We start from the raw sequence: 27,390 nt of genomic DNA, 5'->3' as shown, positions 1-27,390 counted from the left end.
AATAGCATCATCAGTGACTAGTTTCGGCTCAAGACTTGAATAAACATCTCTTCATATCATCAAGAAAGTGAGTGCCGGTTCTTCTTCGCTATATACTAGTGGAATCCCTTTTCTGAGACGTTCCGTGCGACAGAATCCACTTTTGTGAGACATTCCATGTGATGGAATCCCCTTCTGTGCAATGGAATATCCTTTTGTGAGACATTTCCTGTCATGGAATCCCCTTTTATTAGATATTTTGTGTGATGGAATCCGCTTTTGTGAGACTTTCCTTTGCAATGGAAAACCCTTTTGTGAGACATTCCATGCAACAGATTTCTTTTTTGTGAGACATTTCGTGTGACAGAATCCCCTTCTGTCTGACAAAATACCCTTTTGTGAGATATCCTTGTGGGACACAAGCTGTTTTTGGGAGACATTCCTTGCAACAGAATCCACTTTTGGTAGACAATATGTGCAAACAAATCTGTTTTTGTGAGACATTTCATGTGATGGAATCCCTCTCTGTGTGAAAATATCAGCTTTTTTTGAGACTTTTCGCACGATGGAATCTGCGTTTGTGAGCCATTTCGTTTGATGGAATCCTCTTCTGTGACATGGAATCTCTTTTTGTGAGACGTGTGCAAAAAAAATTCCCTTTTTGTAAGACATTTCTTGTGACTGAATCCTTAGTGCATCAAAATTCCCATTTAGTGAGACATTCCTGTGCAAAGGAACCCTCCTTTGTGTGAGACATTCCATGCAACGGAATCTGCTTTTGTGAGACATTCCATGCAGTGGAATCTCCTTTTGTGAGACATTTTGTGCAACTGAATTCAACCTTTGTGAGACATTCCTGTGGAACTGCACTCCCTTCTTTTTAGACTGAATCCCATGCCCCAAAATGGAATTGCGTGCTGTGGGGCATTCTGTGAACATGCATGATATTTTGTGAGATGGAATCCCATTTTGTGATGTAATCTGTTTTTGTGAATTCCATTTCATGAGGCAATGCATTCTGTAAGAGAGGATCTCATTTTGTGAAGAAATAACATTTGGTGAGACAATGCCTTTGGGATTCACTTATGGAAGAAAAAGAAGGCATTGTCTCATGGAGTGTGAGATGGATTTCCATGCTGTGCGATATTCTTTGAGATGCAGTCTTTTTTGGTGAGATTGGGTCCCTTTCCGTGAGGAAAAAAAGTATTGTGATCTGTGAGATCACATGCTGCTGAAAATTCCATGAAAGAGCATCCCTGAGGTAGTATATTTTTATTTTGTTTTTAATTTTTTTACATGAGACGATATCTTTCTGTGACCCCTTACATGAAAAGTTATGTTTTTCCATGAGGTGGAATCCCATTCCTTGAGAGATTATTACTTGAGAAATTCTGTGAGAGGGAATCCCTTTCTGGAATGGGGGCATTTTGTGTGTCAGAATCCCTGTCACTCTGACGGAATCCCATTCTGTGAAATTGGATCCCTTTTTTTGGGGCAATCTATTTTTGCGAATTCTGTGATTTCCTCTCATGACATAACAGTGGATCCTCATGGGATCCCAATTCATCGGATGGTATTGCTTTCTGTCAGGTAATCTGAGAACTGTGAGAGGGAATCACTTTCTGAGGGGCAATCTGTTTTTGTGAAGGATTATGTGAGAGATGGTCTCCGTTCCGTGAGACTGCCTTTTTGTGAAACATTACATGAGAGAATTTTTTATTTTGTGAGGAAGAATCCCATTCCATAAAGCAGTCCCTTTTGTGAAACATACCATTTCACTGAAGCACTTTTTGTTAAATGTTCAGAGAGAATCCTATTTTGACTGGTGCAATCCAATTCTTGAGTAAGAGAGATTCCCATTCCATGTGATTAAATCTTTTGTTGAGAAACATTTCCAGAGAGAATTGGATTCTCTCATGGAATGTTTCACATAAAGGCAGAGCGTCACGGAACGGGTGCCTCTCGTGAAATCCCAATTCATCAGACGATCTCACTTGTCAGGCAGTCTCTTTTTGCAAAACATTCTGTGAGAGGGAATCCCATTCCATGAGAGGTATTCCCATTCACTGGGATGGAATCACTTTCCATGGGACAATCTGTTTTTGTGAAACATTTCAGGAATTCTGTCAGCAGGTGGAAACTGGTTCTTGAGAGAGAATCCTGTTCTGTGTGACAGAATCTCTTGTTGAGAAACATTTACTGAGAGAGTATCCCATCCTGTGAGAGAGAAGCCTGTTCTATCTGATGAAATCCCTTTTTGTCAGAATGCCTTGAGGCAGAATACTTTTCCGTGAAACATTCTATGAGACTGAATTCCATTTTGTGAGACCTAATTCCTTTCCATGAGATATTCCGTGGCACAGAATCCCATTTGGTGAGAGAATCCCTTTCTGTGAAAGATTCCGTGAGAGGCAATTCCATGCCTTGTTGCGAAATCCCGTTCTGTCAAGCATTCCGTGAGATAGGGGGCCCCTGCATAAGACAATCCAGTTTAATGAATGTGCATTCCATTCCGTCAGAGAATAAGAATCTAATTTCATGAGACGGAATGCTTTTCTGTGATGCATTCTGTAAAATGGAACCCCTATGCCCAAGACATAACCATTTTTTTGGAGACAAATTCTGCTTTTATGAGAATTCTTATAAGGCTGGGTGCCCTTTTCACCAGACAGACAGTGGTGCGCCCAGCCTTTCTGCTGCCTGAGGCAAAAACTGAAACAATGGGGGACGGATCCGTTTGAAATTGAGCCATATTGTGTCAACTTCAAACGGATCCATCCCCATTGACTTACATTGTAAGTCTGGACGGATCTGTTTGGCTCCGCACGGCCAGGCGGACACCCGAACGCTGCAAGCAGCTTTCGGGTGTCCGCCTGCTGAGCGGAGGCCAAACGGTGCCGTACGGATGCATTTGGGGCCGCTTGTGAGAGCCTTCAAACGGAACTCGCAAGCGGAGCCCGAACGCTAGTGTGAAAGTATTAAAACAATATTTGGTTTTACTAATATTTTCTTTATATTTTGAGGCAGAATATACAGACCTGTCAACTAGATGTTCATTTTATATATAATATATTCTATATTATATAAAATAGCTTGTGTAATTTTGTGACAGGCTATCATTTTTTTTACAGCAAACATCGTTGTCACAGAATAGCGTTTTCGGACACAAATTCGATTTTGTTACACTAAGTACAATTTTGTCAAACAGAATCCACTTGTGACTGTGGCACAGAATCCTCTGCTTTTGTACTTCACAGTATTGCATCAGCTGTACCACACAAGTATATTGTTAGAGATCTATCAGGACAGGCATGTTCTTCGCTGGTCTCGATATCCCCAGCTCTGCCAGAAGATGCGCCCTATTTATGACAAGGTGCACGCCTCGTCCCAAATTAGGTGCATCCTCTGGCAGTCCATGTGCCTAAACAGAAATCAACGACCGCTCAGAGCTGCCGTAGATTTCTAGTTTCATTTGTGCCTGAAAACTGTCAAAAATGAATATAAATGGTGGACCTTCCCACCCTTGTCACGCCCCTTTTAGAGAAATTGGCGAGGGCAGCAAAATGAGATGCAACTATTTCTTTTAAAACCCGAGTTGAAGAACCCCAGTATATTTCGGAATTGTAGAGGTTAATAGATAAGGGCTATATGATCCTGTTTCTGGGGAAAAGAAATATAGAATATTCTAATAATAGCTGGGAGGGCTTGTCTGTTTTAACCATTGGTTTGAGGGCACTTTAAACAATCCAATAAAGGTTATATTTTAAAGATTAACGGCCAGAAACAGGATCATAATTTTTTTTTTACGTCGCAAACACATAGTTTGTGACTTTTTAAAGCCACCTTTTAGGCAGAAGGGAGATGATAAATCTCCCCTGTATATTTATAAAGGTATAAAGCTATAAAGAGGACCCATCACCCCTCCTGACATGCCTATTTTAATAGCTTCATGCATTCCCCATGTAATAACAATTCTGGAGCATCTATTCTTATGGCTCTATGTTGTGCCGTTCCTATTATTTCTACTAGAAGTTATATATGAATTGCTAGCAGTCTGCAGTAAGGGTACAGAGGGGAGGTAACCAGTTGGGGGTGTGTCCCTGCACAGTCTCACTTTATCCAATCAGTGCTGCCATTGTCGGGCTGTGCAGGTACACCACCCCAACTGGTTACCACCCCTCTGCACCCTTACTGAATGCTAAGGCTTCGTTCACATCACCGTTCAGCCTTTCCGTTCTCTTGCGCCGTTTAGGAGCAGGAGAACGGAAAGGACGGATTCAGCACATAACTGAGCCGAACGGAGCCTAAGGACCCCATAGACTATAATGGGGTCCGTTATGTTTCCACTCAGAAGATGATTTTGAAGCGGAGACAAAAGTCCTGCACACACTACTTTTGTCTCCGCTCCAAAATCATCTTCTGAACGGAAACATAATGGACCCCATTATAGTCTGTGGGGCCCTAACGGCTCTGTTGGGCGTCAGTTATGTGCCTTCTCTGTCCTTTCCGTTCTCCTGCTCCTAAACGGCGCAAGAGAACGGAAAGGCTGAACGGTGATGTGAACGAAGCCTAATGGCAATTCATATATAACTTCTAGTAGAAATAATAAAGGAATGGCACAACATAGAGCCATAAGAATAGATGTTCCAGAATTGTTATTACATGGGGAATGCATGGAGCTATTACAACAGACATGTCAGGAGCGGTGACAGGTCCTCTTTAATTAGACATGCTTATTGTGTATTTACAAAATGTACTTTTTAGTACCAAATGATTTGTAAAGAAATTGTCCTGTCTACATAACATGGATTTTGCAGTCTGTGATTGTAAACCATAGGCATGATCTGTTTGTAGAAAAGATGGTGCTGCATCTTCTATAGCAGAGATCAGCAACCTTAGGCACTCCAGCTGCTAAGAAACTACAACTCCCAGCATGCTCACTTACTTGGCTGTTCTTGTAACGCCCATAGTTGTGAAAGGAGGATTCTGGAGTTGTAGTTTCAGAACAGCTGGATTGCCGGAGTTTGCTGATACCTTATAGAGCATGCGAGGGAGCATCTGGATCGGCCTACACATGGATTTGTTTATCATCTTCTTCCATGGAAATGCATAGGTTTGCTTAGTAGAAAATATGAAATACTTTGAGATGCACTGTCCTTTGTGTTTAACAGCCTGAATTTGGGTGGACAGAGGTCATCATTGTCACTTTGCATAAACATCCACACACAGAGTAGAAAAGGAAAGCTTCTTTTATTATAGTTCAAGCTTATAGACAAAAGGTGTGATGGTTTTTTGTCAAACAGACCTTCTTAAGACCTTCTGATTACCAAGAGTCTGGTACATGAGAGTCCAGGAGATATGAAATGGCAGCAATGTAATCGCCAGTATTGGCCTGATTGCGGGATCAGACTACACAGGCTTCGCTTGTAGTCTGTACCCATGGAGACACAGAATTGTAATCTCTGAAGGACAAAATGTTTCCTGTCTTGGCTGTATTAACCCCTTGACGACCCAGGATGAGAATGCTCGTCCTCAATCGCCGGCACTTATCGATCGAGGGCGGGCGCTCTCGTTCTGCAGTCCTCCCCCGATCAGTAGTAGAGATCCGGCGGTTACTGACAGCCGGATCCCTGCTGCATCCACCAGCATCGGCGATAACGCCGATGCCGGTGGATTAACTCCTCATATGCCACGGTCAGCGCTGACCGCGGCATATGGGAGGTTTGTGCTCCCTCACCTCATGCATCGAATCCCCGCTCTGCTGTGGCGGGGACTCGATGGTTGCCATGGCAGCCCCAAGCCATTACAAGGCTTGGGGCCTGTCATGTACGGAAGCCTAAGAGGCCCAGCCCCCAGGCTGGGTCTCTTAGGCAACTGTTAGCATCTTACAGTGTAAGACACTAACAGTTCAATGCAACACAATACAGATGTATTGTGCTGTATTGAAACAAGGATCAGACCCTGTCCCATAGTGGTACAAAAAAAAAAGTTTAATTAAAATTAAAGTTTTACAAAAAAATAGTTTCAAGTAAAAAAAAAAAAGCGTCATTTTCCAAAACAATTGTAAAACAAAAATTGTCAAGAAAATAGAGAAAAGACATATAGACATATTAGGTATCGACGCGTCCGTATCGACCAGCTCTATAAACATATCACATGACCTAATCCCTCAGATGAACACCGTAAAAAATAAAAACTGTGCTAAATACCTTTGTCACCTTCCATCACAAAAAGTACAACAGCAAGCGATCAAAAAGGCGTACGCCCACCAAAATAGTACCAATCTAACCGTCACCTCATCCTGTAAAAAATGAGCCCCTACCTGAGACAATCGCCCAAAAAATAAAAAAACTATGGTTTAGAATATGTAGACACTAAAACGCTGTTATTGTGTAAAACTTACATAAATAAAAACATAAATAAAAAAAGTATACATATTAGGTATCGCCGCGTCCGTATCGACCAGCTCTATAAAAATATCACATGACCTAACCCCTCCGATGAACACTGTAAAAAATAAAAAATGAAAACTGTGCTAAATAAACCATTTTTTGTCACCTTACATCACAAAAAGTGTAATAGCAAGCGATCAAAAAGTCATATGCATCCCAAAATAGTGCCAATAAAACCGTCATCTCATCCCGCAAAAATCATACCCTACCCAAGATAATCGCCCAAAAAAAGGAAAAAAATATGTCTCTCAGACTATGGAGACACTAAAACATGATATATATTTTTTTTTAATCATTGTGTAAAACTTACATAAATAAATTGTATACATATTAGGTATCGCCGCATCCGTGATGACCTGCTCTATAAAAATACCACATGATCTAACCTGTCAGATGAATGTTGTAAATAAAAAAAATTAAAAAAGCTATTTCTTGTTACCTTGCCTCACAAAAAGTGTAATATAGAGCAACCAAAAATCATATGTACCCTAAACTAGTACCAACAAAACTTCCACCCTATCCCGTAGTTTCTAAAATGGGGTCACTTTTTTGGAGTTTCTACTCTAGGGGTGCATCAGGTGGGCTTCAAATGGGACATGGTGTAAAAAAAAAACCCCCCCCAAAAAAAAAGTCTAGCAAAATCTGCCTTCCAAAAACCGTATGGCATTCCTTTCCTTCTGCGCCCTGCCGGGTGCCTGTACAGCAGTTTACGACCACATATGGGGTGTTTCTGTAAACTGCAGAATCAGGGCCATAAACATTGAGTTTTGTTTGGCTGTTAATCCTTGCTTTGTTACTGGAAAAAATGGATTAAAAATTTGAAATTGTATCTCTATTTTCCATTAATTCTTGTGTAATTCATTTGTAAAATCTGTTTTGAGTACCTTGAGGGGTGTAGTTTCTTAGATGTGGTCGCTTTTATGGTATTTCTACTCTAGGGGTGCATCAGGGGTTCTTCAAATGTGACAGGGTGTCATAAATAAAGGCTATCAAAATCTGCCTTCCAGAAACCATATGGCGTTCCTTTTTCTTGTGCGCCCTGTTGTTTGGTCATACAGCGGTTTACAACCACATATGGGCTGTTTCTGTAAACTACAGAATCAGGGCCATAAATATTGAGTTTTGTTTGGCTGTTAACCCTTGCTTTGTAAGTAAATTTTGAAATTGTATCTCTATTTTCCATTAATTCTTGTAGAACAGCTAAAGGGTTAACAACGTTTGTAAAAATCGGTTTTGAATACCTTGAGGGGTGTCGTTTCTAGAATGGGGTCATTTTTGGGTGGTTTCTATCATGTAAGCTTCACAAATTGACTTCAGACCTGAACTGGTCCTTAAAAAGTTGGTTTTAGAAAGTTTCTGAGAAATTTTAAGATTTACTTCTAAGCCTTGTAACGTCCCCCAAAAATAAAATGTCATTCCCAAAATGATCCTAACATGAAGAAGACATATAGGAAATGTAAAGTACCGTATTTTTCGCCGTATAAGACGCACCGGCGTATAAGACGCACCTAGGTTTTTGGGGAGGAAAATAAGAAAAAAAATATTTTGAACTAATTGTGGTCTGTGGGTGATGCACTGTTATGGGGATCTGTGGATGACGCACTGTTATGGGGGATCTGTGGGTGACACTTATAGGGGATCCTCTCTGGATGGCGCTGTTATGAGGATCTGTGTATGACAGTTATGGAGGGGATCTGTGGATGACACATATATAGCATCTTATGCTATGTGTCATCCACAGATCCCCTCCATAAGTGTGGGGGTCGCATTTGCTTTTATAATGGGGGTGGGGGTCGCATCTGCATTTATAATGACAGCGGGGCCCGTGCAGTGACTGTATTCTACTACACGGGCCCCGCTTACTGTACAATCATATCCCTAATACCGTAGTTAATTCTTGTGTGCACTGCATGTAAAAGCATAATGAGCGATGATGAGCGCTATTACTTACAATTAGAAGCGCTTGCCGTTCGGAGCAGGGAGGAGGGAGGAGGGAGGAGGCAGGCCGGGAGGACGGGCGCTGGCAGTGTGAGTCATACGTCACGCGCCTGCGCCGCCTGCTTCATGAATGAAGCAGGCGGCGTGGGCGCATGACGGATGACTCACACTGCCAGCGCCCGTCCTCCCGGCCTGCCTCCTCCCTCCTCCCTCCTCCCTGCTCCGAACGGCAAGCGCTTCTAATTGTAAGTAATAGCGCTCATCATCGCTCATTATGCTTTTACATGCAGTGCACACAAGAATTAACTACGGTATTAGGGATATGATTGTACAGTAAGCGGGGCCCGTGTAGTAGAATACAGTCACTGCACGGGCCCCGCTGTCATTATAAATGCAGACGCCGGCCCCCAGCCCCTCCTCCCTCACAGCTGATATACCCGCCGCACGGCATCGCGGCGGGTGTATCATTGAAAACTAAGCAAAATCGGCTACATTCGCCGTATAAGACGCACTGCTATTTCCCCCCCACTTTTGGGGGGGAAAAAGTGCGTCTTATACGGCGAAAAATACGGTAATAACTATTTTTTGTATTATAGAAGTAGAGAAATTGAAACTTGGAAATTTGCTAATTTTTCCAAATTTTTGGCAAATTTGGTATTTTTGACTCCATTTTACCAGTGTCATGAAGTACAATATGTGACGAAAAAACAATCTCAGAATGGCCTGGAAAAGTCAAAGCGTTTTAAAGTTATCACCACATAAAGTGACACTGGTCAGAATTGAAAAAAAAAAAATGGCCTGGTCCTGAAGGTGAAAATGAGCCCGGTCCTTAAGGGGTTAAAATATGGAAGCATCTTTTTTGTGCTGGTTGTCATTTGTATATAAATTTGTATTTTCCACAACTCCCTGGCCTACAGTTGATGTAGACCTTGGCAGCTCTTCTTTATCCAAATGCACCCTATACTCTGGACTTTTTTCTCCAATAAAAAAAAAGACTTGCAATCGGGAACAGAATGGACCATTAGAGTCATTGAGATCTGTTTGGCTCTGTTCTGGTCAGTTATGTGGCAAATCCAGCACTTTTCGTTGTGTTCCTATAAGCAGAACAACAGAAATCAGTAGTACAAGTGTGAAAGAGGCCTAAAATTGTACTTGCTTTTGCAGCTGCTGCTTGGCACTGATTACTGCTGCTTAGCTTACTGATAAGGCTACTTTCACACTCGCGTTTTGGCTTTCCGTTTGAGATCTGTTTCAGGGCTCTCACAAGCGGTCAAAAACGGATCAGTTTTGCCCTAATGCATTCTGAATGGAAAAGGATCTGCTCAGAATGCATCAGTTTGTCTCCGTTCAGTCACCAGCTTATGAAGGTCTGTTTGCTGTCCGCCTGACGAAGCGGAGCCAAACTGATCCGTCCTGGCACACAATGTAAGTCAATGGGGACGGATCTGTCTTCTCTGGCACAATAGAAAACGGATCCGTCAGTTATTTACTTTTAATGGTGTTCAAGACTGATCCGTCATGGCTATAGAAGACATAATACAACTGTATCCGTTCATGACGGATGCATGTGGTTGTATTATTTTAACTGAAGCGTTTTTGCAGATCCATGACGGATCCGCAAAAAACTGTAGTGTGAAAGTAGCCTAAGCCGTGTAACCAAGCTATGTTTAGAATCCTGTTTTCAGCAAAGTTGTATGGAATACGAGTCCGCGTGAGATCATTGAAGTGAATGGGGCTGAGCTGCGATATCAAGCACTGCCACTATACAATGTATGGTGCTGTGCTTGGTTTGCTGAAGAGAAGGCCGCAGCACTACTGTGAGCGCCAGTGCCTTCTCAAACAGCTGATCGGCAGGGGTCCTGACCCCCACCAATCGGTTACTGATGACCTATTTAGAGGATAGCAATAAACAAAGTGTAGAAGCAGCACCACTTGGTCCTTGTTGATGTATCCTAATAGATGCAACAGCCTCACCAAAGGCCGGAAATATATGGATAAATGCAGGCGGTATCAGCAGCATCTCACATCATCGACTTTAATTTGGACTTCAAAGCAACAATACACATAGCAACGTTTCGGCTGATATACAGCCTTTGTCAAGCCTATTCACATTGTGTTACATCCATATATTCATGGTAAAAACAAGTGCGCCACCCCATCCAGATTATCCAATAACAGGTAATGGTATATTTAGAGGATAGGTCATCAGTATAAGGGCTCATTCACACGACCGTGCCGTGTTTTGCGGTCTACAAATTGCGCATCTGCAAAACACGGATGATGCTCGTGTGCCTTCCACAAATTGCGGAAAAGAACAGATGGCCCTTTTTAGAAATGCCTATTATTGTCTGCAAAAGGGACAAGAATAGGACATGATCTATAATTTTTGCGGGGCCACGGAATGGAGAAACGGATACGGACAGCACACTGTCTGCATCTTTTGCGGCCCCATTGAAGTAAATGGGTCCGCACCCGAGCCACAAAAAATGCGTCTCAAATGCGGAACCAAAGCACAGTCGTGTGAATGAGCCCTAAAACTCCGGGAAGCCCCTTTTAATTCAAGAAATATGGCTTCAAAAATATATTCTAATGTCAATCTTATTTTCATTTTTATTTGTACTTGATTGAGGCCCATCTAGTGGCTTCATATGCAATATCTTTTTATCATTCGTAGTTTTAATATGTGATCAAGAATGAAGTGCTATCTCTGTTTTTTCGGAAATATTCTTAAAAGTCTGAGAAGCAGGGCTTACATGATGATTGCTGAACTGCCTGCTGTTCTAACACACTGAAATATTCTAGTAGAAAAAAACTGATTATATCACATCAGTCAGCTCAATGGTTGATCGGTCATGTGGCGTAGACATAATGACCACGAGGAATTGCAGTAAGCTGCCACTTGTGCCACCTGCTGTGAAACTTTCCACCTAGCTACAGCTCAGCGGTGACCCTTACAAGGTCAGGGTACAAGCTGTGAAGAGCGCCATGTGAAGGTGATTATATATTGCTCTCGGCTTGTTTGTTTTCTCCAGAAGGTTTGACACTTGTCTTGTAACCCATTAACGCACATTCCTAAGTGCATCTACATTACAATGGCCTATAATGATCTTTGATGGTCAGCGTGGAGTGTCTACCTCCTCATCAACTGTATTAATTACAGTAATAAATGTGATTGTGGATGAGGTGCCACAATAATGGGCATTACAGTTCTTCTGCTCCATGAAGATCAATCTTTGCTTCCAATTCCGTGGTCCTCGTGTAGAGTTATATTGAGTCATGAACCTTGACTAGAGCAATGAAGAAGCCGCTAGTTGTTTCTAAACACTGTATCAATGCTTTGTTTTTCTTCTTCTTTCTTTTCCTTTTCTTTTGCTGTTTTTAGCTTCAGATAGTAAGGATGAAGAATTCAAAACTCATCCCAAGAGATGCTTTCTGGGTATGTACTCTCAGCACCCACCTTGCATGAGAATGTACCCACCCTTCTGCCTTTCTGTAAACTGTGTTAACACAGTTGTCACATTGTCACTTTTCATTTATTACGTTCATCTTTCTCCTACCTAATAATTTTCACTTGCTCATGAGTAATTAATGAATTAAATTGGTGTTCCTGGGAGATTTTTGCAAAATATAACAATGAATCAGTCCTCACCTGCCCCAACCCCCTGCTGCTGCTGTTCTGCCACTGCATCCGTCCCCACTGCTCTGCGCTTCCTGGACGCGCAAGGAAAGAGTCAGCTTAGCCAATCAAAAGGGGTTGACTAGAACCCGCACCTATCTCTAGAACGGAGCCCGTGAAATGAAGTGGAGCATAATGCACATGCACAGCCACCCTCCATTCATTTCTGTGGGACTGGCTTGACTATTTTCTTCAGCCCCAAAGAAGTGAACGGAGCGATGGCTGTGCTTGTGCGGTGCACTTTCCATTCATTTCTATGGGACTTCAATTTTCAGCACTCCCATAGAAATGAATGGAGAGAAGCCACGTATGCCCTGTCCACTCTCCTTTACTTTGCGGGTCCGTTCTAGAGATAGTTTTGGGATCCGCACCTGTTAGATATTGGGAGCATATCCAACGGGCTAAGCAGGCCTTCCTAGTGATTTTAGCGCTGTCTGGTCGGGACAGGAAGTGCAAAGCAGTTAGAAATCATTGGAGGCGAGTTCATTTTAATTTTCAGGGCTTGTTTATTGCTTTAGGAATATATCTTCTTTGTGTGTATTTGTTATCCGTGAATTGGCCATCTGGTTGCAACAGCTTTTGAATTGACATCTGGATATTGACAAGTGGGGGCAGGATGATGATGTTGGATTTGGTAAAAAAAAATTGTCAGGTATCTAAAATGCAGATAGACTGGATACTGTTTACATCAATTGTAACATGGTTTGTAATAGCATTTTGAGCATTAACCCTTCATCCAGCAGTATCATCTATCACATGTTGACATATATAGACACTTCTACTGCACACCTTGATGAACAACTAATGCCAAAAATGTTGCCACAATTGATGTACCACAGATGTGTTATGTGTGCCATGGAATAGCAAAGTATACTGTACATCTAGAAGTTCACCTTCACACCCTACTAAATGTAAATGTCATCGGCCTCTGTGATTGATATAATAATTGATAACTTGAAATGTTAGGATTGTCTTGTGGATTCCAACCTACATGACCATTGATTTACCTGTCCTTCCAGAAGGTGCAGAAGCTTATGTATTAGAAGGTATTGACAGCCCAATAAACTTAAGTCACCCCAGGTGTCCTCAAACTTCCACCCAAAGGATAGTTAATTTGCTGTTAGTCCATTACCGGTAAGTTCAGCATGGAGACAACACAAGGATCAGCGTTGTGACACTACTGTCTACTGCGACATGTCTGAGGAACAGCTTCCTTTCTCAAGCTTCAAATTACATTTCAAGCAATTAGTAGTACAGGTCAAAAAAGAGATTGAACAGTCAAGAATAGCAACAATCTGGCTGTGTTTTGTCTTTGCATGCTCAGTTTGGGATAGGATTGTGTTCCTCTGAAACGTTACAACAGTAGCTTGCTATGATGCTCTCTCCACTCTTCATGGCTTCTCAATATTGTACTTGGATGCAAGTTTGATGACACTAGGGCCGACTATTACATTTATTGAGCTGCCAATGCCATGTTTGTGTTAGAGGAATTTTCCGATCCTTAGATACTGAGGATCAGCCATCAATATCAGAATAGTGGGAGTCTGACATCCCGTGCCCCACCGAATAGCTGCTTCAGGCAGCTGCTTGTGCAGCAAACTATACAGTTGGTGGAGCAGAAGGTTCTTTCCACTGTGTAGTGGTCATGCTGGGTACTTCAAGATAATAGGAGCTGAGCTGCAGTATGCCCACGTCGGAAACCGGAGAGCGGATGGAGTCAGAAGACTATGTCCAGTGTGCAGTGATCATACCAGGGTCCTGAAGCTCAGTTGCCATTCAGGTTAAAGGGCATCTATCAGCAGAGTTATACCTACAAAACTGTCTGACCTTTTGAATATGCACTTGGCAGCTGAAGGCATTTGTGTTGGTCCCATGTTCATATGTGTCCGCATTGCTGAGAAACATGAAGTTCTAAGATATGCAAATGAGTCTATAGGAGCAACGGGGGCGTTGTCATTACACCTAGAGGCTCAGCTCTTTGCAACTGCAACGCCCTTTGCACTTTGACAGGGCCAGGCAGTGTAAACATGATCACGCCTGCCTGGCCCTGTCAATCAAAGTGGAGAGGGCACGGCAGTAACGGCAAGCCCCCCCTAAAGGCTCATTTCCATATATTAAAACATAGTTTTTCTCAGCAATGCAGGCACATATGAACATGGGACCAACACAGATGATGCCCTTTAATCAGAGCTGAGCTGCAGTGCGCAGGCAACTGCATGGTAGTCGGAGCCTTCTGGCGCCAGGGGCTGCCCAGAACAGCTGATCAGTGGGAGTGCTGGGTGTCAGGCCCCCACATTTCTAATATTGGTGACCTATCCTGTATAGCAATCCCATAGCAATCTGCACCTGCTAGGGGTTGTGCGGGCTGAAATTTCCATATTTTTCTCTTTGTAGTACGTATTAGAGGCGTGGCGATCTCCAAGCAGTCAAGCACACCTGTCCAGTTAATCTGCCCCCTGGAGGCTGGTTTTAAAGTCAGTATAAAACCGAGTCCGCTTATACAGCACCTACCAGTAGCCATTAGGCTCCAGGAGAAGTATAAAGTGGGCTCAGCATGCATGTGAGTACTTGCATCCCTGGATCCGATGAAAGCTGTAATGGCACCGGACGGGGTTAAAAGCAGAGTGTGCTTGGCGTGCATGCTGTGCCTGCGCTCCCTGGACTTTATGTGGCTGTCATGGCCCATAAAAGGTAGGGACTAGTGTTAGGGACCACTCATGAAGGCGACCTTGACGTGGTGAGTGGCTTATTATGCTTTGGCCAAAATGTACACCAATGCCTTATTCAACATCCAGCATAAAGGCAGGGCAGAGTGCTGGTTGCAGTGTGCGATTGCATTTTGTGTTTTTACATTTATATCCTGTATATAAGTCATCAATAATCTAATATCTAAGGACTGGAAAACCCCTTTATTGAAGTTAGGATAATATATATTGCAAGAAAAAAACATTGCTTGTATTTTGCATCTTTATTGGTGTACAGTCCAGCTTGTTGCTATTTTTTAGCTGGAATTTTCTGTTTAAAATGCCATTTGAATGCCTCATGTTTCTCTTTTTTTTTTGTGGGTCTGATTGTATGTGTGTCATATATAATGGAGGAATATTATGCCAAGTAGATTATGTGCATTATGTTTTATTTAGCTCTTCTTAATATTAAACTTAAAACTCGGGAGTTATCGCTTTAGAACTCAATGTCGCTGTTTAATTATTACCATACAATTAATTGGCGACTTGCTAATTAGGGAGTGAGGTAGCGGGATGTTACAGGATATGGCATTTAATTTCATATCCAGATCACAGGTCATAATTGATAATATGACTTGGTTAAGGGCTTTCTATGCTTGACAGAACTTTGCGAGCGGAGCATTGTGTTACTGATTCGACATTCTGCAGTTAGCAGATGGTTGGAGTCAGAGGGCTATATATTAAACTGAGTTCTCCTGCCATTATGTCTGCCAGCGGCACATGCTCAGGATAGATTTTCTGTAGTTTCGATTTTTCTAGAGTCTTTTCTAATCTATTGCACCTGAAGGTTTCACTAAACTCCAACAAAGGCCTTAAAGTTGCCAAGTGTAATGCAGTGCAGTTAGCACTTTGTCATTGCATAAATCTTGAAGGCTGTATCCTTGTTTGTTTTGCTGTACGCCAACACTTTTGCATGTTTCAGGGCTGTGATATTTATCTATGGAAGAAAAAAAATAACACAGGTTTACCTTAACACTATCATACCATGACTTGCTTGCAGGCACTTGTTTTAGGCTACTTTCACACTAGCGTTTTTACTGGATCCGGCAGGGTTCAGCAAAAACACTTCTGTTACTGATAATACAACCATCTGCATCTGTTATCAATGGATCTGGTTGTATTATCTTTAACATAGCCAATTCGGATCCGTCATGAACTCCATTGAAAGTCAATGGAGGACGGATCTGTTCCCATTTACTTGCATTGGGGGTCATGCCGGATCCGTCTTGCTCTGCATCCCTTGACGAAAAGTAAACTACAACATGTTGCGGTTTGCTCTCCGGTATGGGAATGCACCTAAACGGATCGTTTCCTTGGGGAAACTTCTTGTCACTAGAGCTGTGATGGCTAGCTTCCGGCACTCCTGCTGTGGTTAAACTCCAACTCCCAAAATGCAATGAATGGGGACAAAACTGAAGCTTTTTTTTCTCCAGTATTGAGCCTCTATGAAGGACCACAATAACGGAAAACTAAAACTCTGGTGTGAAAGTAGCCTTAGACGAGTATTTCTCCAATGTTTTAGGCCAAGTACCCTGTAGTGCAGTGATTGCTTACCTCCGGAATTCCAGCTGTGGGGAAACTACAACTCCCAGCATGCTCCATTTATTTCTATGGATTTCTGAGAACAGCCAAGCAAGTGTGCATCTGGGGAGTTGTAGTTTAACCACAGCAGGAGTGCCGGAAGCTAGCCATCATAGCTCTAGTGACAAAAAGTTTATCGAGGAAACGGTCTGTTATAAATGTTAATGCAATTTGGGGTCTCATTTGGCAGTTCCTTGAGATTTGAAGGGAAGAATAGCACAGCACGGCAGTGGAACCCCAATCGACTCCATAGGTCAATGATGTCTGTTGGAGTGCCGTTGGTGTCCATTGTGTGATGGATCTGGCACTGTATCCATATGCCGGAGACTTGGCTTCCGGTGATGTGGACAGTATATTTTAATACACAATATTTAGACTACATTTATACTATATTTAAAGGGGTTATCTGTTAAATGGGTTATCCAAGGTCAGCAAATGTTGTACCTGCTGGTTTTAGCCCTTGCTCAGTGAGTAAAATAAGAGTAAAAAATGTACCGAAGAAGTAAGATCTTTGATCAAGAAGTTGATCGGAGAGGGGAAAACGTGCTGAAAATAATTGGCTGCTCAGTGAAAATGATATCCAATGCTTTAAAATGGCAAACAAAACCCGAAAAACATGTGGTAGGAAAATAAATACTACCATCCGTGTAGATCATGGGTGTCAAACATGCGGCCCGCAATAAATATCTTTGCGGCCCGGCAGTCTAGTATCTCTGAACATGAGCGCGCTGCTATCGGCGCGCTCATGTTCTCTCAGCAGCACAGGGAGAAGGAAGCTGTCCCGCCTCCCCCTGTGCTGCTGCCGCTGCCACCAATAAGAAGAGAGGGGGGGGAGGAGGGGCGGGCGCACTGCGCCACCAATGAGGAGAGAGGGGCGGAGGAGGGGCGGGCGCACTGAGCCACCAATGATAGGACTATTCCCATTTCCCACACAGAGCGGCGCCCAGCGATGTCTCAGCACTCACCATTAGTCCTGGGCGCCGCTCCGTTCGCCCGCAGTACCCCATTACTGTCTCCTCTCCTGCTCCACATGCTGCTGATTACTATCAGAGCGATGGGAGAAGACATCAGCTTTACTAGTGGGCGTTCCTTCTCCCTGCGCTGCGATTAGACAGCGCTACAGCCAGGAAGAAGGAACGCCCACTAGTGAAGCTGATGTCTCCTCCCATCGCTCCGATAGTAATCAGCAGCATGTGGAGCAGGAGAGGAGACAGTAATGGAGCACTGCAGGCGAACGGAGCGGCGCCCAGGACTAATGGTGAGTGCTGAGACATCGCTGGGCGCCGCTCTGTGTGGCCTGATAGTGAAAGTCAGTCTTTAACACAATAGCGGGTGCCGGCAGCAGAATCGCATTGCCGGCACCCTGCCGCTGACAGGGAGCTGCGATCAGAGGCAGTTAACCCCTTAGGTGCCGCACCTGAGGGGTTAACTGCTGATCTGCCAGTACCAGCCTCCTGTATAAAGGGGTAATTTATCATTGGTGGTGCAGTGTGCCCCCCCCCCTCAACCCCCCATCCCATTAAAATCATTGGTGGCACAGTGCGCCAGCCCCTCTCAACCCCCCCAGTATTAAAATCATTGGTGGCAGTGGCCACAGGGACCTCTCCCCTCCCCCTCATTGGTGGTGCAGTGGCAGCTTCTGTTCGGAGCCCCAGCTGTGTAAGCCTGGGGCTCCGATCAGTTACCATGGCAGCCAGGACGCTACAGAAGCCCTGGTTGCCATGGTAACATCCCTGATGCTGTGTGCACAAGGCACAGAGCAGCAGGGACAGTGTGAAGTCCTATTCACCCTGATAGAGCTAAATAGGACAAGGGATGAAAGATCCCAGGTTCTCGCCCCTAAGGCTACTTTCACACTTGCGTTCAGAACGGATCCGTCTGCATTATATTGTAAAAAAAAAAATTTTTTTTTTTTATGCGCCCCACATAAACTTAAATTTTGTTTTTTTGGCCCATGTTAGCCTTTGAGTTTGACATGCTTGGTGTAGATCATAGAATAACAATCATCCAGTGATCAGCTCTAGGGAAATCAAAGAAGATCTTCAGTTACCTGCGAGTACTGCAAGAATCAGAAGAAGCCTATGTGAAGCCAAACTATTTGCAAGAAAGCCTTGTAAAGTACCATTGTAGAGAAAAGACGTGTTGAAAAGGTTACAATTTCCCAAGAACACATTGACTGGCCTAAAGAGAATTGGCACAATTCTATGGACAGATGAGAACAAGTCTTATTGGGTCTAGCAGACAGTTTGTAAGACAACCCCAAAACACTGAATTCAAGTTACAGTACACTGTAAAGATTGTAAACCATGGAGGTGTAAGCAATTAGGATTACCATAATTATTATTGTATGCCAAATGCCAAAATAATGAGAGAGAGAATGTTGTAAGGCATTTTTATTACTTTCTGCAATGTCAAAAAACAGTTGTGGACTGCCCATAAGATGGTCATGTTTCGGATGCGGATCAGTCTCACAAATGCATTGCAAGAACGGATCCGTCTCTCAGTTTGTCATACAGACAAACTGATCCGTTTCTATTTATTTTCAATTTTTTTTCACATTTATAACATGGTTATAAGGGAAAATTTATAGAATTCTTAATACAGAAAAAAAAATTATAATAATTTAAGTCGCCTCATCCACTTGTTTGCGCAGCTCGGCTTCTCTTCTTTCTTCTTATTTGAGGAAAAGGACCTTTGGTGACGTCACTGTGCTCATCACATGGTCAGTCACATGATCCATCTCCATGGTGATAGATAATGTGATGAGCGCAGTGACGTCATCAAAGGTCCTTTTCCTCAAAGAAGAAGAAAGAAGAGAAGCCGAGCTGCGCGAACAAGTGGATGAGGCGAGTTAAATTATTTTTTTTTTTAGAAGAAATCGTTTTTATTGGCATTTTCTGTAAATTGGCAAGATGAGCCATAATTTGCAATATTTCAAAGTATAACAATACGTAGGCAGTAGGCTTGCTCATAAGACAATAGTATACAAGTATAAATTGCATATTTGGTGAGGTCTGTAACAAATAGACCATAACATTGAGGGGTAAGGGGGGGGGGACACAGGGAGGAAAGAAGGGGTTTGGGATGATCCCTATCGCAGTCTACCCAAGAGAGACCTGTGTCCACCAGGCGTTCCCTACCGTCTTCACTCTCAATGTAGGAACGTCTCGGTAATTCAGAGGGAATAATTGGAGTTATGGAACCATGGATCCCAAGTGAGTAGCCTGGATTTAAGGGAGATAACAGTGGGAGGCAGTAAACTCTCATATCTACATGACTTGTTAATCTCCTGTATAACCTCTGCTATAGTCGGTGAAATGGATTGCTTCCAATAACGTGTAATAATCAGTTTAGCGCTAAGTAGGACATGACCTACCAAGTTCCTACAATCTGGGGGGATGGTGTGTATACCCAAGAACAAGAGAGCCAGCTCAGGGCAAGGATCCACAGCCCGAGCTAGTATCCCAGAGATCAGGTCAAAAACACTGTGCCAGTAAGGGGTAATTACGGGGCATGCCCATAGGATATGGAGTAAAGAACCTCTAGCACCGCATTCTCTCCAGCAATTGGGGGAGGATGCAGGGTAGATTGTATTTAGTCTCTGTGGGGTGAAATACCAGTGTAGGAGGGTCTTCAACCCCGCTTCGTAGTGGGTAACGCATTTGAAATTAGAAACCAGAAATCTAAATTATTATTTTTTTCAACCCCTCCAGCCCTATTTTACTAAGCATTCTGTATTAAGAATGCTATTATTTTCCCTTTATAACCAAGTTATAAGGGAAAATAATTACATCTACACAACCTTGAACCCAAACCTGAAATTCAGTGAAGAAGTTCGGGTCTGGGTACCACATTTCAGTTTTTTATCACGTGCGTGCAAAACTCATTGCACCCGCACGATAAAAACAACGCAATCGCGGTCCAAACTGACTGAAATTGCGTAGCTACTCGCGCGGGTATGCCGCAATGCACCCGGGACGCATCCTGAGCCAAAACGTGACGCCCGTGTGAAAAAGGCCTAATACTGTTCCGTTGTTTCACCTTCTGTACCGGTGCACCTACTCGCCTGACGTCTCGGTGGTCCTTCGCGGGATCCCTGGCACGTGACAGTCCCTTGGCGTTTCAGTGATAGGGATGTGTCTATGTAACTGGCAGGGTGGGAGATGCTATAAACTAGGTGGGTGTTAGAGGTGGCGCTGGAGCTGTGGTAGAGAAAGGAGAAATGCATCATGGGTTTGGTTAGATGCAACAAGCAACAACAGGAAGTGCTGTATACAGGAAGGAAGCAAACCAGAGAGATTGGTTTACATGGTGAAAACTGATCAGGAGAGTCCAAATGGAAAAAGAAAGACTTGGGGAAGATGTACATGAGGTGAGCAACTACATATTTGTTAAAAAAAACATAGTAATCCTAGAAAACCCCTCTACAATAAATCAATAGCTAAGGCTACTTTCACACTGGCGTTTGTGGGTCCGCTTGTGAGATCTGTTTCAGGGCTCTCATAAGCTGCCCAAAACGGATCAGTTCAGCCTCAATGCATTCTGAATGGATAAGGATCCGTTCAGAATGCATCAGTTTGCCTCTGTTCGGTCTCCGTTCCGCTTTTGAGGCGGACACCAAAACGCAGCTTGCAGCGTTTTTGTGTCCGCCTGACGATGCGGAGCCAAGCGGATCCGTCCTGACTTACAATGTAAGTCAATGGGGACGGATGCGTTTTCACCGACACAATATGGTGCAATTGAAAACTGATTCGTCCCCCATTGACTTTCAATGTAAGTCAGGACGGATCCGTTTTGACTTAGACTTTTTTTTTTCAAAATAATGCAAACGGATCCATTCTGAACGGATACAAGCGTTTGCATTATCGGTGTGGATCCGTCTGTGCAGATACAAGACGGATCCGCTCCGAACGCAGGTGTGAAAGTAGCCTAACTTATTCGCCTAATCAGTGCTTCACATTATCGTCCCAAAGCCTGCATCTGCTCTACCCCTCCTCTTCATCACAACTCTTCTTGCTTGTGCTCTGGTGTCGTTTGGCATGAGCTTAGTCGTACAGACCTTGGTACTTTTCCCAACTTAAACACAGACAAAAGTTAAAAATGACATAGCGTTTGTGCTTTTTGTTGATGTTGTAAAAGTTTTGAACGCTATGCATGTTACGGCATGTGGCATGTTCTATTTTTTCCACATCTGTTATCGGCCATATCTTGGTTACCTTTCCTAGGTGGCACTTGGCAGACACACCGTCATCTAAGCCATTAGAGATTTAATCGTATCCATATATCAGATGCATCAAGTAACATTAAAGAGGTTGTCTCATCATGGACAATGGGGGCATATCGCTAGGATATGCCCCCATTGTCTTATAGGTGCAGTACCCACCGCTGGTACCTGCACCTATATTGAGAACGGAGCCCCACAAGTGAAGGAGGGCGAAAATAGGACCCTGATTCGGCTATTTCCGTTGGCCCCGTAGAAATTAATGGGAGCGGGGGCCGCACATGCGCAGTACGCTCCCATTCACTTCTATGGGGAGCCAGCTTGGTGTGGCCGTCCGGAGTCCTCCAGCCACCACCTTGCGGGACTCCGTTCTCAATATAGGTGCGGGTCCCAGCGGTGGGACCCACACCTATAAGACAATGTGGGCATATCCTAGCTATATGCCGCCATTGTCCATGATGAGACAACCCCTTTAAGTAAAACCGTATTTATGCATTGCTTCTAGTCTACAATGAGGTTTTCCACTAGAGGGCAGCACTGTCATCCTCTAGTTTTGCAGGGTTTTCCTTGTACATCCATAAAATGTGCTTTGACTACAGGATTTTAATCCTGTGCTTTTAGTTCTCGCAATAAATAAGAAAATCCTTACTTGCTTTTAGTAGTTCGGTGTCTAAAGCCATAAAATACATCATTGCCTCCCTTCTTTCTTATTCTAATGGCGTTGAATTCTATCTAAATAGCAGCCGAAAGCATCCTTGTCTCTTTGATGTGGATTTTGGGGAAGGCCTGCCTCCAGTGCAACACTTCTATATAAAGTGGTGTATTAGCAGATTTACTTTGAGATGTATTACAAGCCTCCAAGCAGTTATGTACAGTAAGAGAGAGACTGAGCGATCAGCTCTTGTAGAATATCCCAGGACAAGCGCAGCAGAGCTCCCCACGTCTTTCCACTCGCTGCTCTCAGAAGAAAATTGCCCAGTCTGCTTTTTCTGCATCACATAGCAGGGCTTGTGATCTGACATCTATATTCACTGAGAAGTCGGCAAGAGCCCAGCTGGATATCTGCGCAGCTATCAAAGTCGGGAAAATACATGGTTCCTTGGGAAGTAGCATTAGTTAAATAATTAGGCAGAAAAGAATCCCAACTTTACACACACAACAAGCTGCACTATATAGCCATACTAGGCATTGTACGTGGGCTGCTAAGATGTGTAGTTTTCATTTGTGACCTTTTTATAGCATGTTTCACACACCGCTTTTTTTTCCCCCAAAAAAAAAATTGCATTAAAAAGGAATGGTTAATATAAAGGAAGGACTACTGCACTTCTTCCTGCTAGATCCACTGCTGAATTTGGCTTAAAAACGGCAATGGTGTTTTTCCCAAAAAATTGGTGCCAATTGGCATCACGGGGAGAACATAAACTGTCATTGTGTTGCTCCCTGAGCAATCATTTTCCCGACCGCTCTATCTGTATGTTGAGTGTACTGCCGATGGTCCTTTCACTCTGGATGCTCGTGTTCGTAATTAGTGTTGGTTTCCCAGCAGTCGGATACCCACTATCAGATACTTACGCTCTGCATCTAGAAATGTAGATTTTGGGACAGCCCCTTACTGAGCCAATAGAGCACATGGCAAAGTAGCGCAAAATGTAATCTATACACCCGCACATCATAATGTATGTATGTAAAACGTCCAAAAAGTCACATTTGTAGATGACACACCAGCTCCGTACATAGTGATACTCCATTTCTGTACCAAGTGACCAGAGTAGTGCAAAGGCCACACTATTTCACTGCAGATTTCACATTTAGAAGAGAAAGGAAAAGGGCTCAAGATGGTCCATCAAAAATACTGTCCATCCAGAGAGCTGATGGATCTTTGGTCATGGCAGACTCTGATATTCTGGTGGTATTCCACATGTATTATAAAACTCTATATAAGTTAACGGTGGGCCCCAAAAATATGGTAGATTACCTTGCTGGGATCTCTACCCCACGGCTCTCAGCAGAGCATGCGGCCTACTAAGATTAACCTCTGTCATTGACGGAATTAGAAGTGGCGCTTAAATCATTCCCGAATGAAAAAGCTGCCGGGTTAGATGGACTACCCGCTGAGTTAAAAATAAATAAAATATATAGCACCCTTTTACTACCTCAGTTGCTATCCATGTTCATCGACTCCCTTCAAAAAGGAGAACTACCTGCTTCTCTGAAGGAGGCGATAATCGTTGTATTGCCCGACTCTTCCTGATTCGTATAGACCAATCTATCCGTTAACATCTGATGTTAAGATTCTGGCGAAGCCGTAATCTCGACAATTATACCTAGTGATCAAGCTGGTTTTATGCCTGATAGATCTACTTCAATTAACCTTTGGCTATTTCTTAATATCCAGGGGCGGTCGGAATCGGCAGGAAGTCGGGTTATACTATCCGTTGATGCCGCCAAAGCCTTCGATAAGTTTATTTTATTTTGTGTTACATCTGAAAGGGTATATTTTTGTTTCTTTTGCTTTCACTGTATCTTAAATACTTTTTTTAAAAATAAAACCATCTGATTTAAAAAAAAAAAAGAGAAATGAAAAGAACGAGAAATGTGCACTGAAGGCCGCAGCTCATAAGTCAGATAGTTATCTAGATGCAGAATAGCACTTTACATAACATTTTTAATTAAAGGGGTTGTGCAACAATGAAGGGGGGGGGGGCAAACCAACCCACTTGGCCGGATCTGGCCCGGCCTGCAATACTCTGCTGGACTCCCTCGCCGTAAACATACAGTTTGACAAAAAAAAATGCGGATCCAAATTACAGTTGTGTTAAATGTGGCCTGTCATTCACAAATTTCACATGACGTATTTATAATGTATTTGGGTAGATTTGTCTGAACATTACTAAGCATATCTTGTAATGAACTGTCTTGGCCACTAGATGGAGCTCTAAATATTTCTATTTAGGCAGTCAGTGGACCTATAGTGGTCTTGGCCAAAAAAGATAAGACTATTCCAAAGCTCTTAGGAAAAATGACTTGCCAACCAAAGCATGGAGTTTCCTGGAGACATATTTGCTTTTGCATTTTAAACAAAATATATTTTTGTGTTCGTGTTAATTACTCAGATCGTTGTTTTCTTATTGTTCTTGCTGGTTTAATGAAAACCTTGAGTTGTTCACACATACAGCTTTTCTTTTTTCTTTTTGTTTGTTGTGGTAATTTTACATCTGCAAACAAAAATATTACTGTAGTAAAAGGGATTTTTAAAAATGTTTGCAGTTTTTTTCCACATTAACACCAGTTTTAAATGAGCGTGTTCACCCTGGGAAATACGCTCCATGTGGACACTGCTCATATGAATATGTGAAATGGTTTATGTGAATTCCTTTCATTTTTTTTCTAAATCAAATTTTTACTTAAAAGAAGGAAAACTAAGAATCTCTCTCTGTTTATCTGTAGTGTTGGGTGACTTCCTCATCCCATTGGGCTAGGACCCAATAAAGATGTGGCACTGTTTGCACGTTTCATTGACTTCCCGTGACAAAATATTACTGTACTTCCTTATGTTAATCTGAAAACTGCTCATCTCCATCTCTCCTGCATATCCGTTATCAAGACATCATTGGGGTCATTTATCAAACTGGTGTAAAGTAGAACTGGCTTAGTTGCCCATAGCAGCCAATCGGATTTCACCTTTTTTTTTTTTTTTTTACTGATCTTTGGAAAATGAAAGGTGGTATCTGATTGGTTGCTGTGGGCAACTCAACCAGTTCTACTTTACACTAGTTTGATAAATGACCCCACATATCTCTATTTAAGAATATATTCACACGGCTGTGTCCATTTTGTGGTCTGCAAAACATGGACACCGGCCGTGTGTACCCTGCATCGCCGCGTGGTCGTGTTGACTTCAATGGGTCTGTGATCTGCATGTTGCAGCCAATGATTGGACCTGGAAGCACTTGCAGCCAATGATTGGACCTGGAAGCACACGGAAGCTGCGCCACCAAAGATACGCTATGTGCTTTCTTTGGCCACAACATAGAGATTGCGGACCAATTGAAGTCACTGGGTCCGTACCATGATGCGGGATGCACATGTACGGTTTCCGAGTTTTGCGGTCCACAAAAAGGACACAGCCGTGTGAGTACACCCTGAGGCTTCATTCACACGTCCACAATTGTGGTCCGCATCCGTTCCGCAATTGTGCGGACTCATTCATTCTCTATAGGGACGGAATGGATGCGGACAACACACAGTGTGCTGTTCGCATCCGCATTTCCGGAGCGCGCCGCCGATCTTCCGGTCTGTGGCTCCGGAAAAAAATAGAACATGTCCTATTCTTGTCCGCAATTGCGGACCAGAATAGGCATTTCTATGGGGGTGCCTGCCGGGTGTATTGCAGACAAGAATAGTCATTTCTATTATGGGGGTGCCACAATGCACTACGGACGTGTGAATGGACCCTGACACTGGTACTGAAAGGTATCTTTGGATAATGGAAAACGTTGCTCATCTGAATGTACATATTGGTATCCTAAAGGTGTTAAGAGTTAAAGGCTATGGGCATTTTTGCAATGCATTATTTTATTGTTGCACTGTTCTGTTCTCCTTACAGTGAAATCTATCAGCGGAACTGATGGATTTTTACTTTGAAGGAGGAAGCGCAGCAGGAAAACGTGTAAGATGTGCAAGCTGCAGATGAAAAAATGGTTTTAAAAATTGACATGGAGCAAAATTTTTTTTGCCTAAAATAATGCGATGCAATAATCAATAAAATGTATTCACATGTGTCCATAGCACTAATACATTCCTATGAAAAAAAATGCTGGATTTGGAATTCCGGCAAGTGTTCAGGAGATAAAACCGTAGCATGCTGCAGTATTATCTCCGTCCTGAACAGTCAAAAAGACTGAGCTGAAGACATCCTGATGCATCCTGAACGGATTACTCTCCATTCAGAATGCATTGGGGATAAAACTGATCAGTTCATTTCCAGTATAGAGCCCCTAGGACGGAACTCTATGCCGGAAAAGAAAAACGCAAGTGTGAAAGTACCCTTAAACAGGAGGTCTGACGGGAATGATTAAAGTAGAAAATATATATTTGTACTGTGTTAATTGCTAGTTTACAAGGCTACTTGGGCCTCTTCATCAGGCGTCTCTTAAGACCGTGTATGAAGATTCACTTATTTATACACCATCCTATGTACTTTGTATAAATATGAGGAACCACTGAGGAATCTGTCTTTTTTTCATGTAATATTAGCGGTCATGCTGCTGCTTCTTTAGTCTCCCGGATAGAAGGTTCTTTTCCTTCCCTCTCTAGCGTGTCACTGGTCCTCGGCAAAATGTTTCATACCTTCCTCCTCCCATCAAAGAGAGAGTCTGTTTGGTATCTCAGACAGATTAGACAGCTTGACTACAATACCAGACCCAACCTATGGACCAATGTGAGGCTGTTTCTGGAGGAAAGCAGACACATTTTTCTACTCATAGCTTGACATGATATTTAAGGGACCTCGTTGAATGTTTTCATGGCTTACTTCCAATCATCTCTGCATTGTGATGCCATAAATTTACATAGTTTTTACTTATGCTATAACAAGGGGTGGGTGGCCTTAGGCTTCATGCACATGGCATTTTTAGCACAAATAAAAGTCTATGGGGCTATTCACATGGCCGTTCTTTTAACGGCCAGTGAATAGCGTCCATCCAAAGATAGGACTTGTTTCCAATGCCAAACGGACCCCATTAAAATCAATGGGACCGTTTTTTAACTGCTGATTGACAGGAGTGTACCCGTCTAATG

At 43.0% G+C, this 27,390-nt stretch overlaps 1 protein-coding gene across 2 annotated transcripts in view; it reads left to right on the top strand.

The window, feature by feature from the left end:
* Positions 1 to 27,390, top strand: part of SLC66A2 (solute carrier family 66 member 2) — a 103,539-nt gene that overhangs the window by 10,083 nt on the left and 66,066 nt on the right. The window contains exon 4 of one of the 2 annotated variants that reach the window (XM_044293429.1): positions 11,752 to 11,805. The exons of the other annotated variant lie outside the window; for it this stretch is intronic. Within the exon in view, the coding sequence (XP_044149364.1) occupies positions 11,752 to 11,805 (54 nt within the window). The remainder of the gene's footprint in view (positions 1 to 11,751; positions 11,806 to 27,390) is intronic. 2 annotated transcript variants of the gene reach the window in all.

The sequence above is a fragment of the Bufo gargarizans genome, chromosome 5 (assembly GCF_014858855.1).
Source record: "Bufo gargarizans isolate SCDJY-AF-19 chromosome 5, ASM1485885v1, whole genome shotgun sequence".
NCBI classification, from domain to species: Eukaryota; Metazoa; Chordata; class Amphibia; order Anura; family Bufonidae; genus Bufo; species Bufo gargarizans.
The sequence above is the reverse complement of the archived record's forward strand: the minus strand, read 5'-3'. Positions and strand labels throughout refer to the sequence as shown.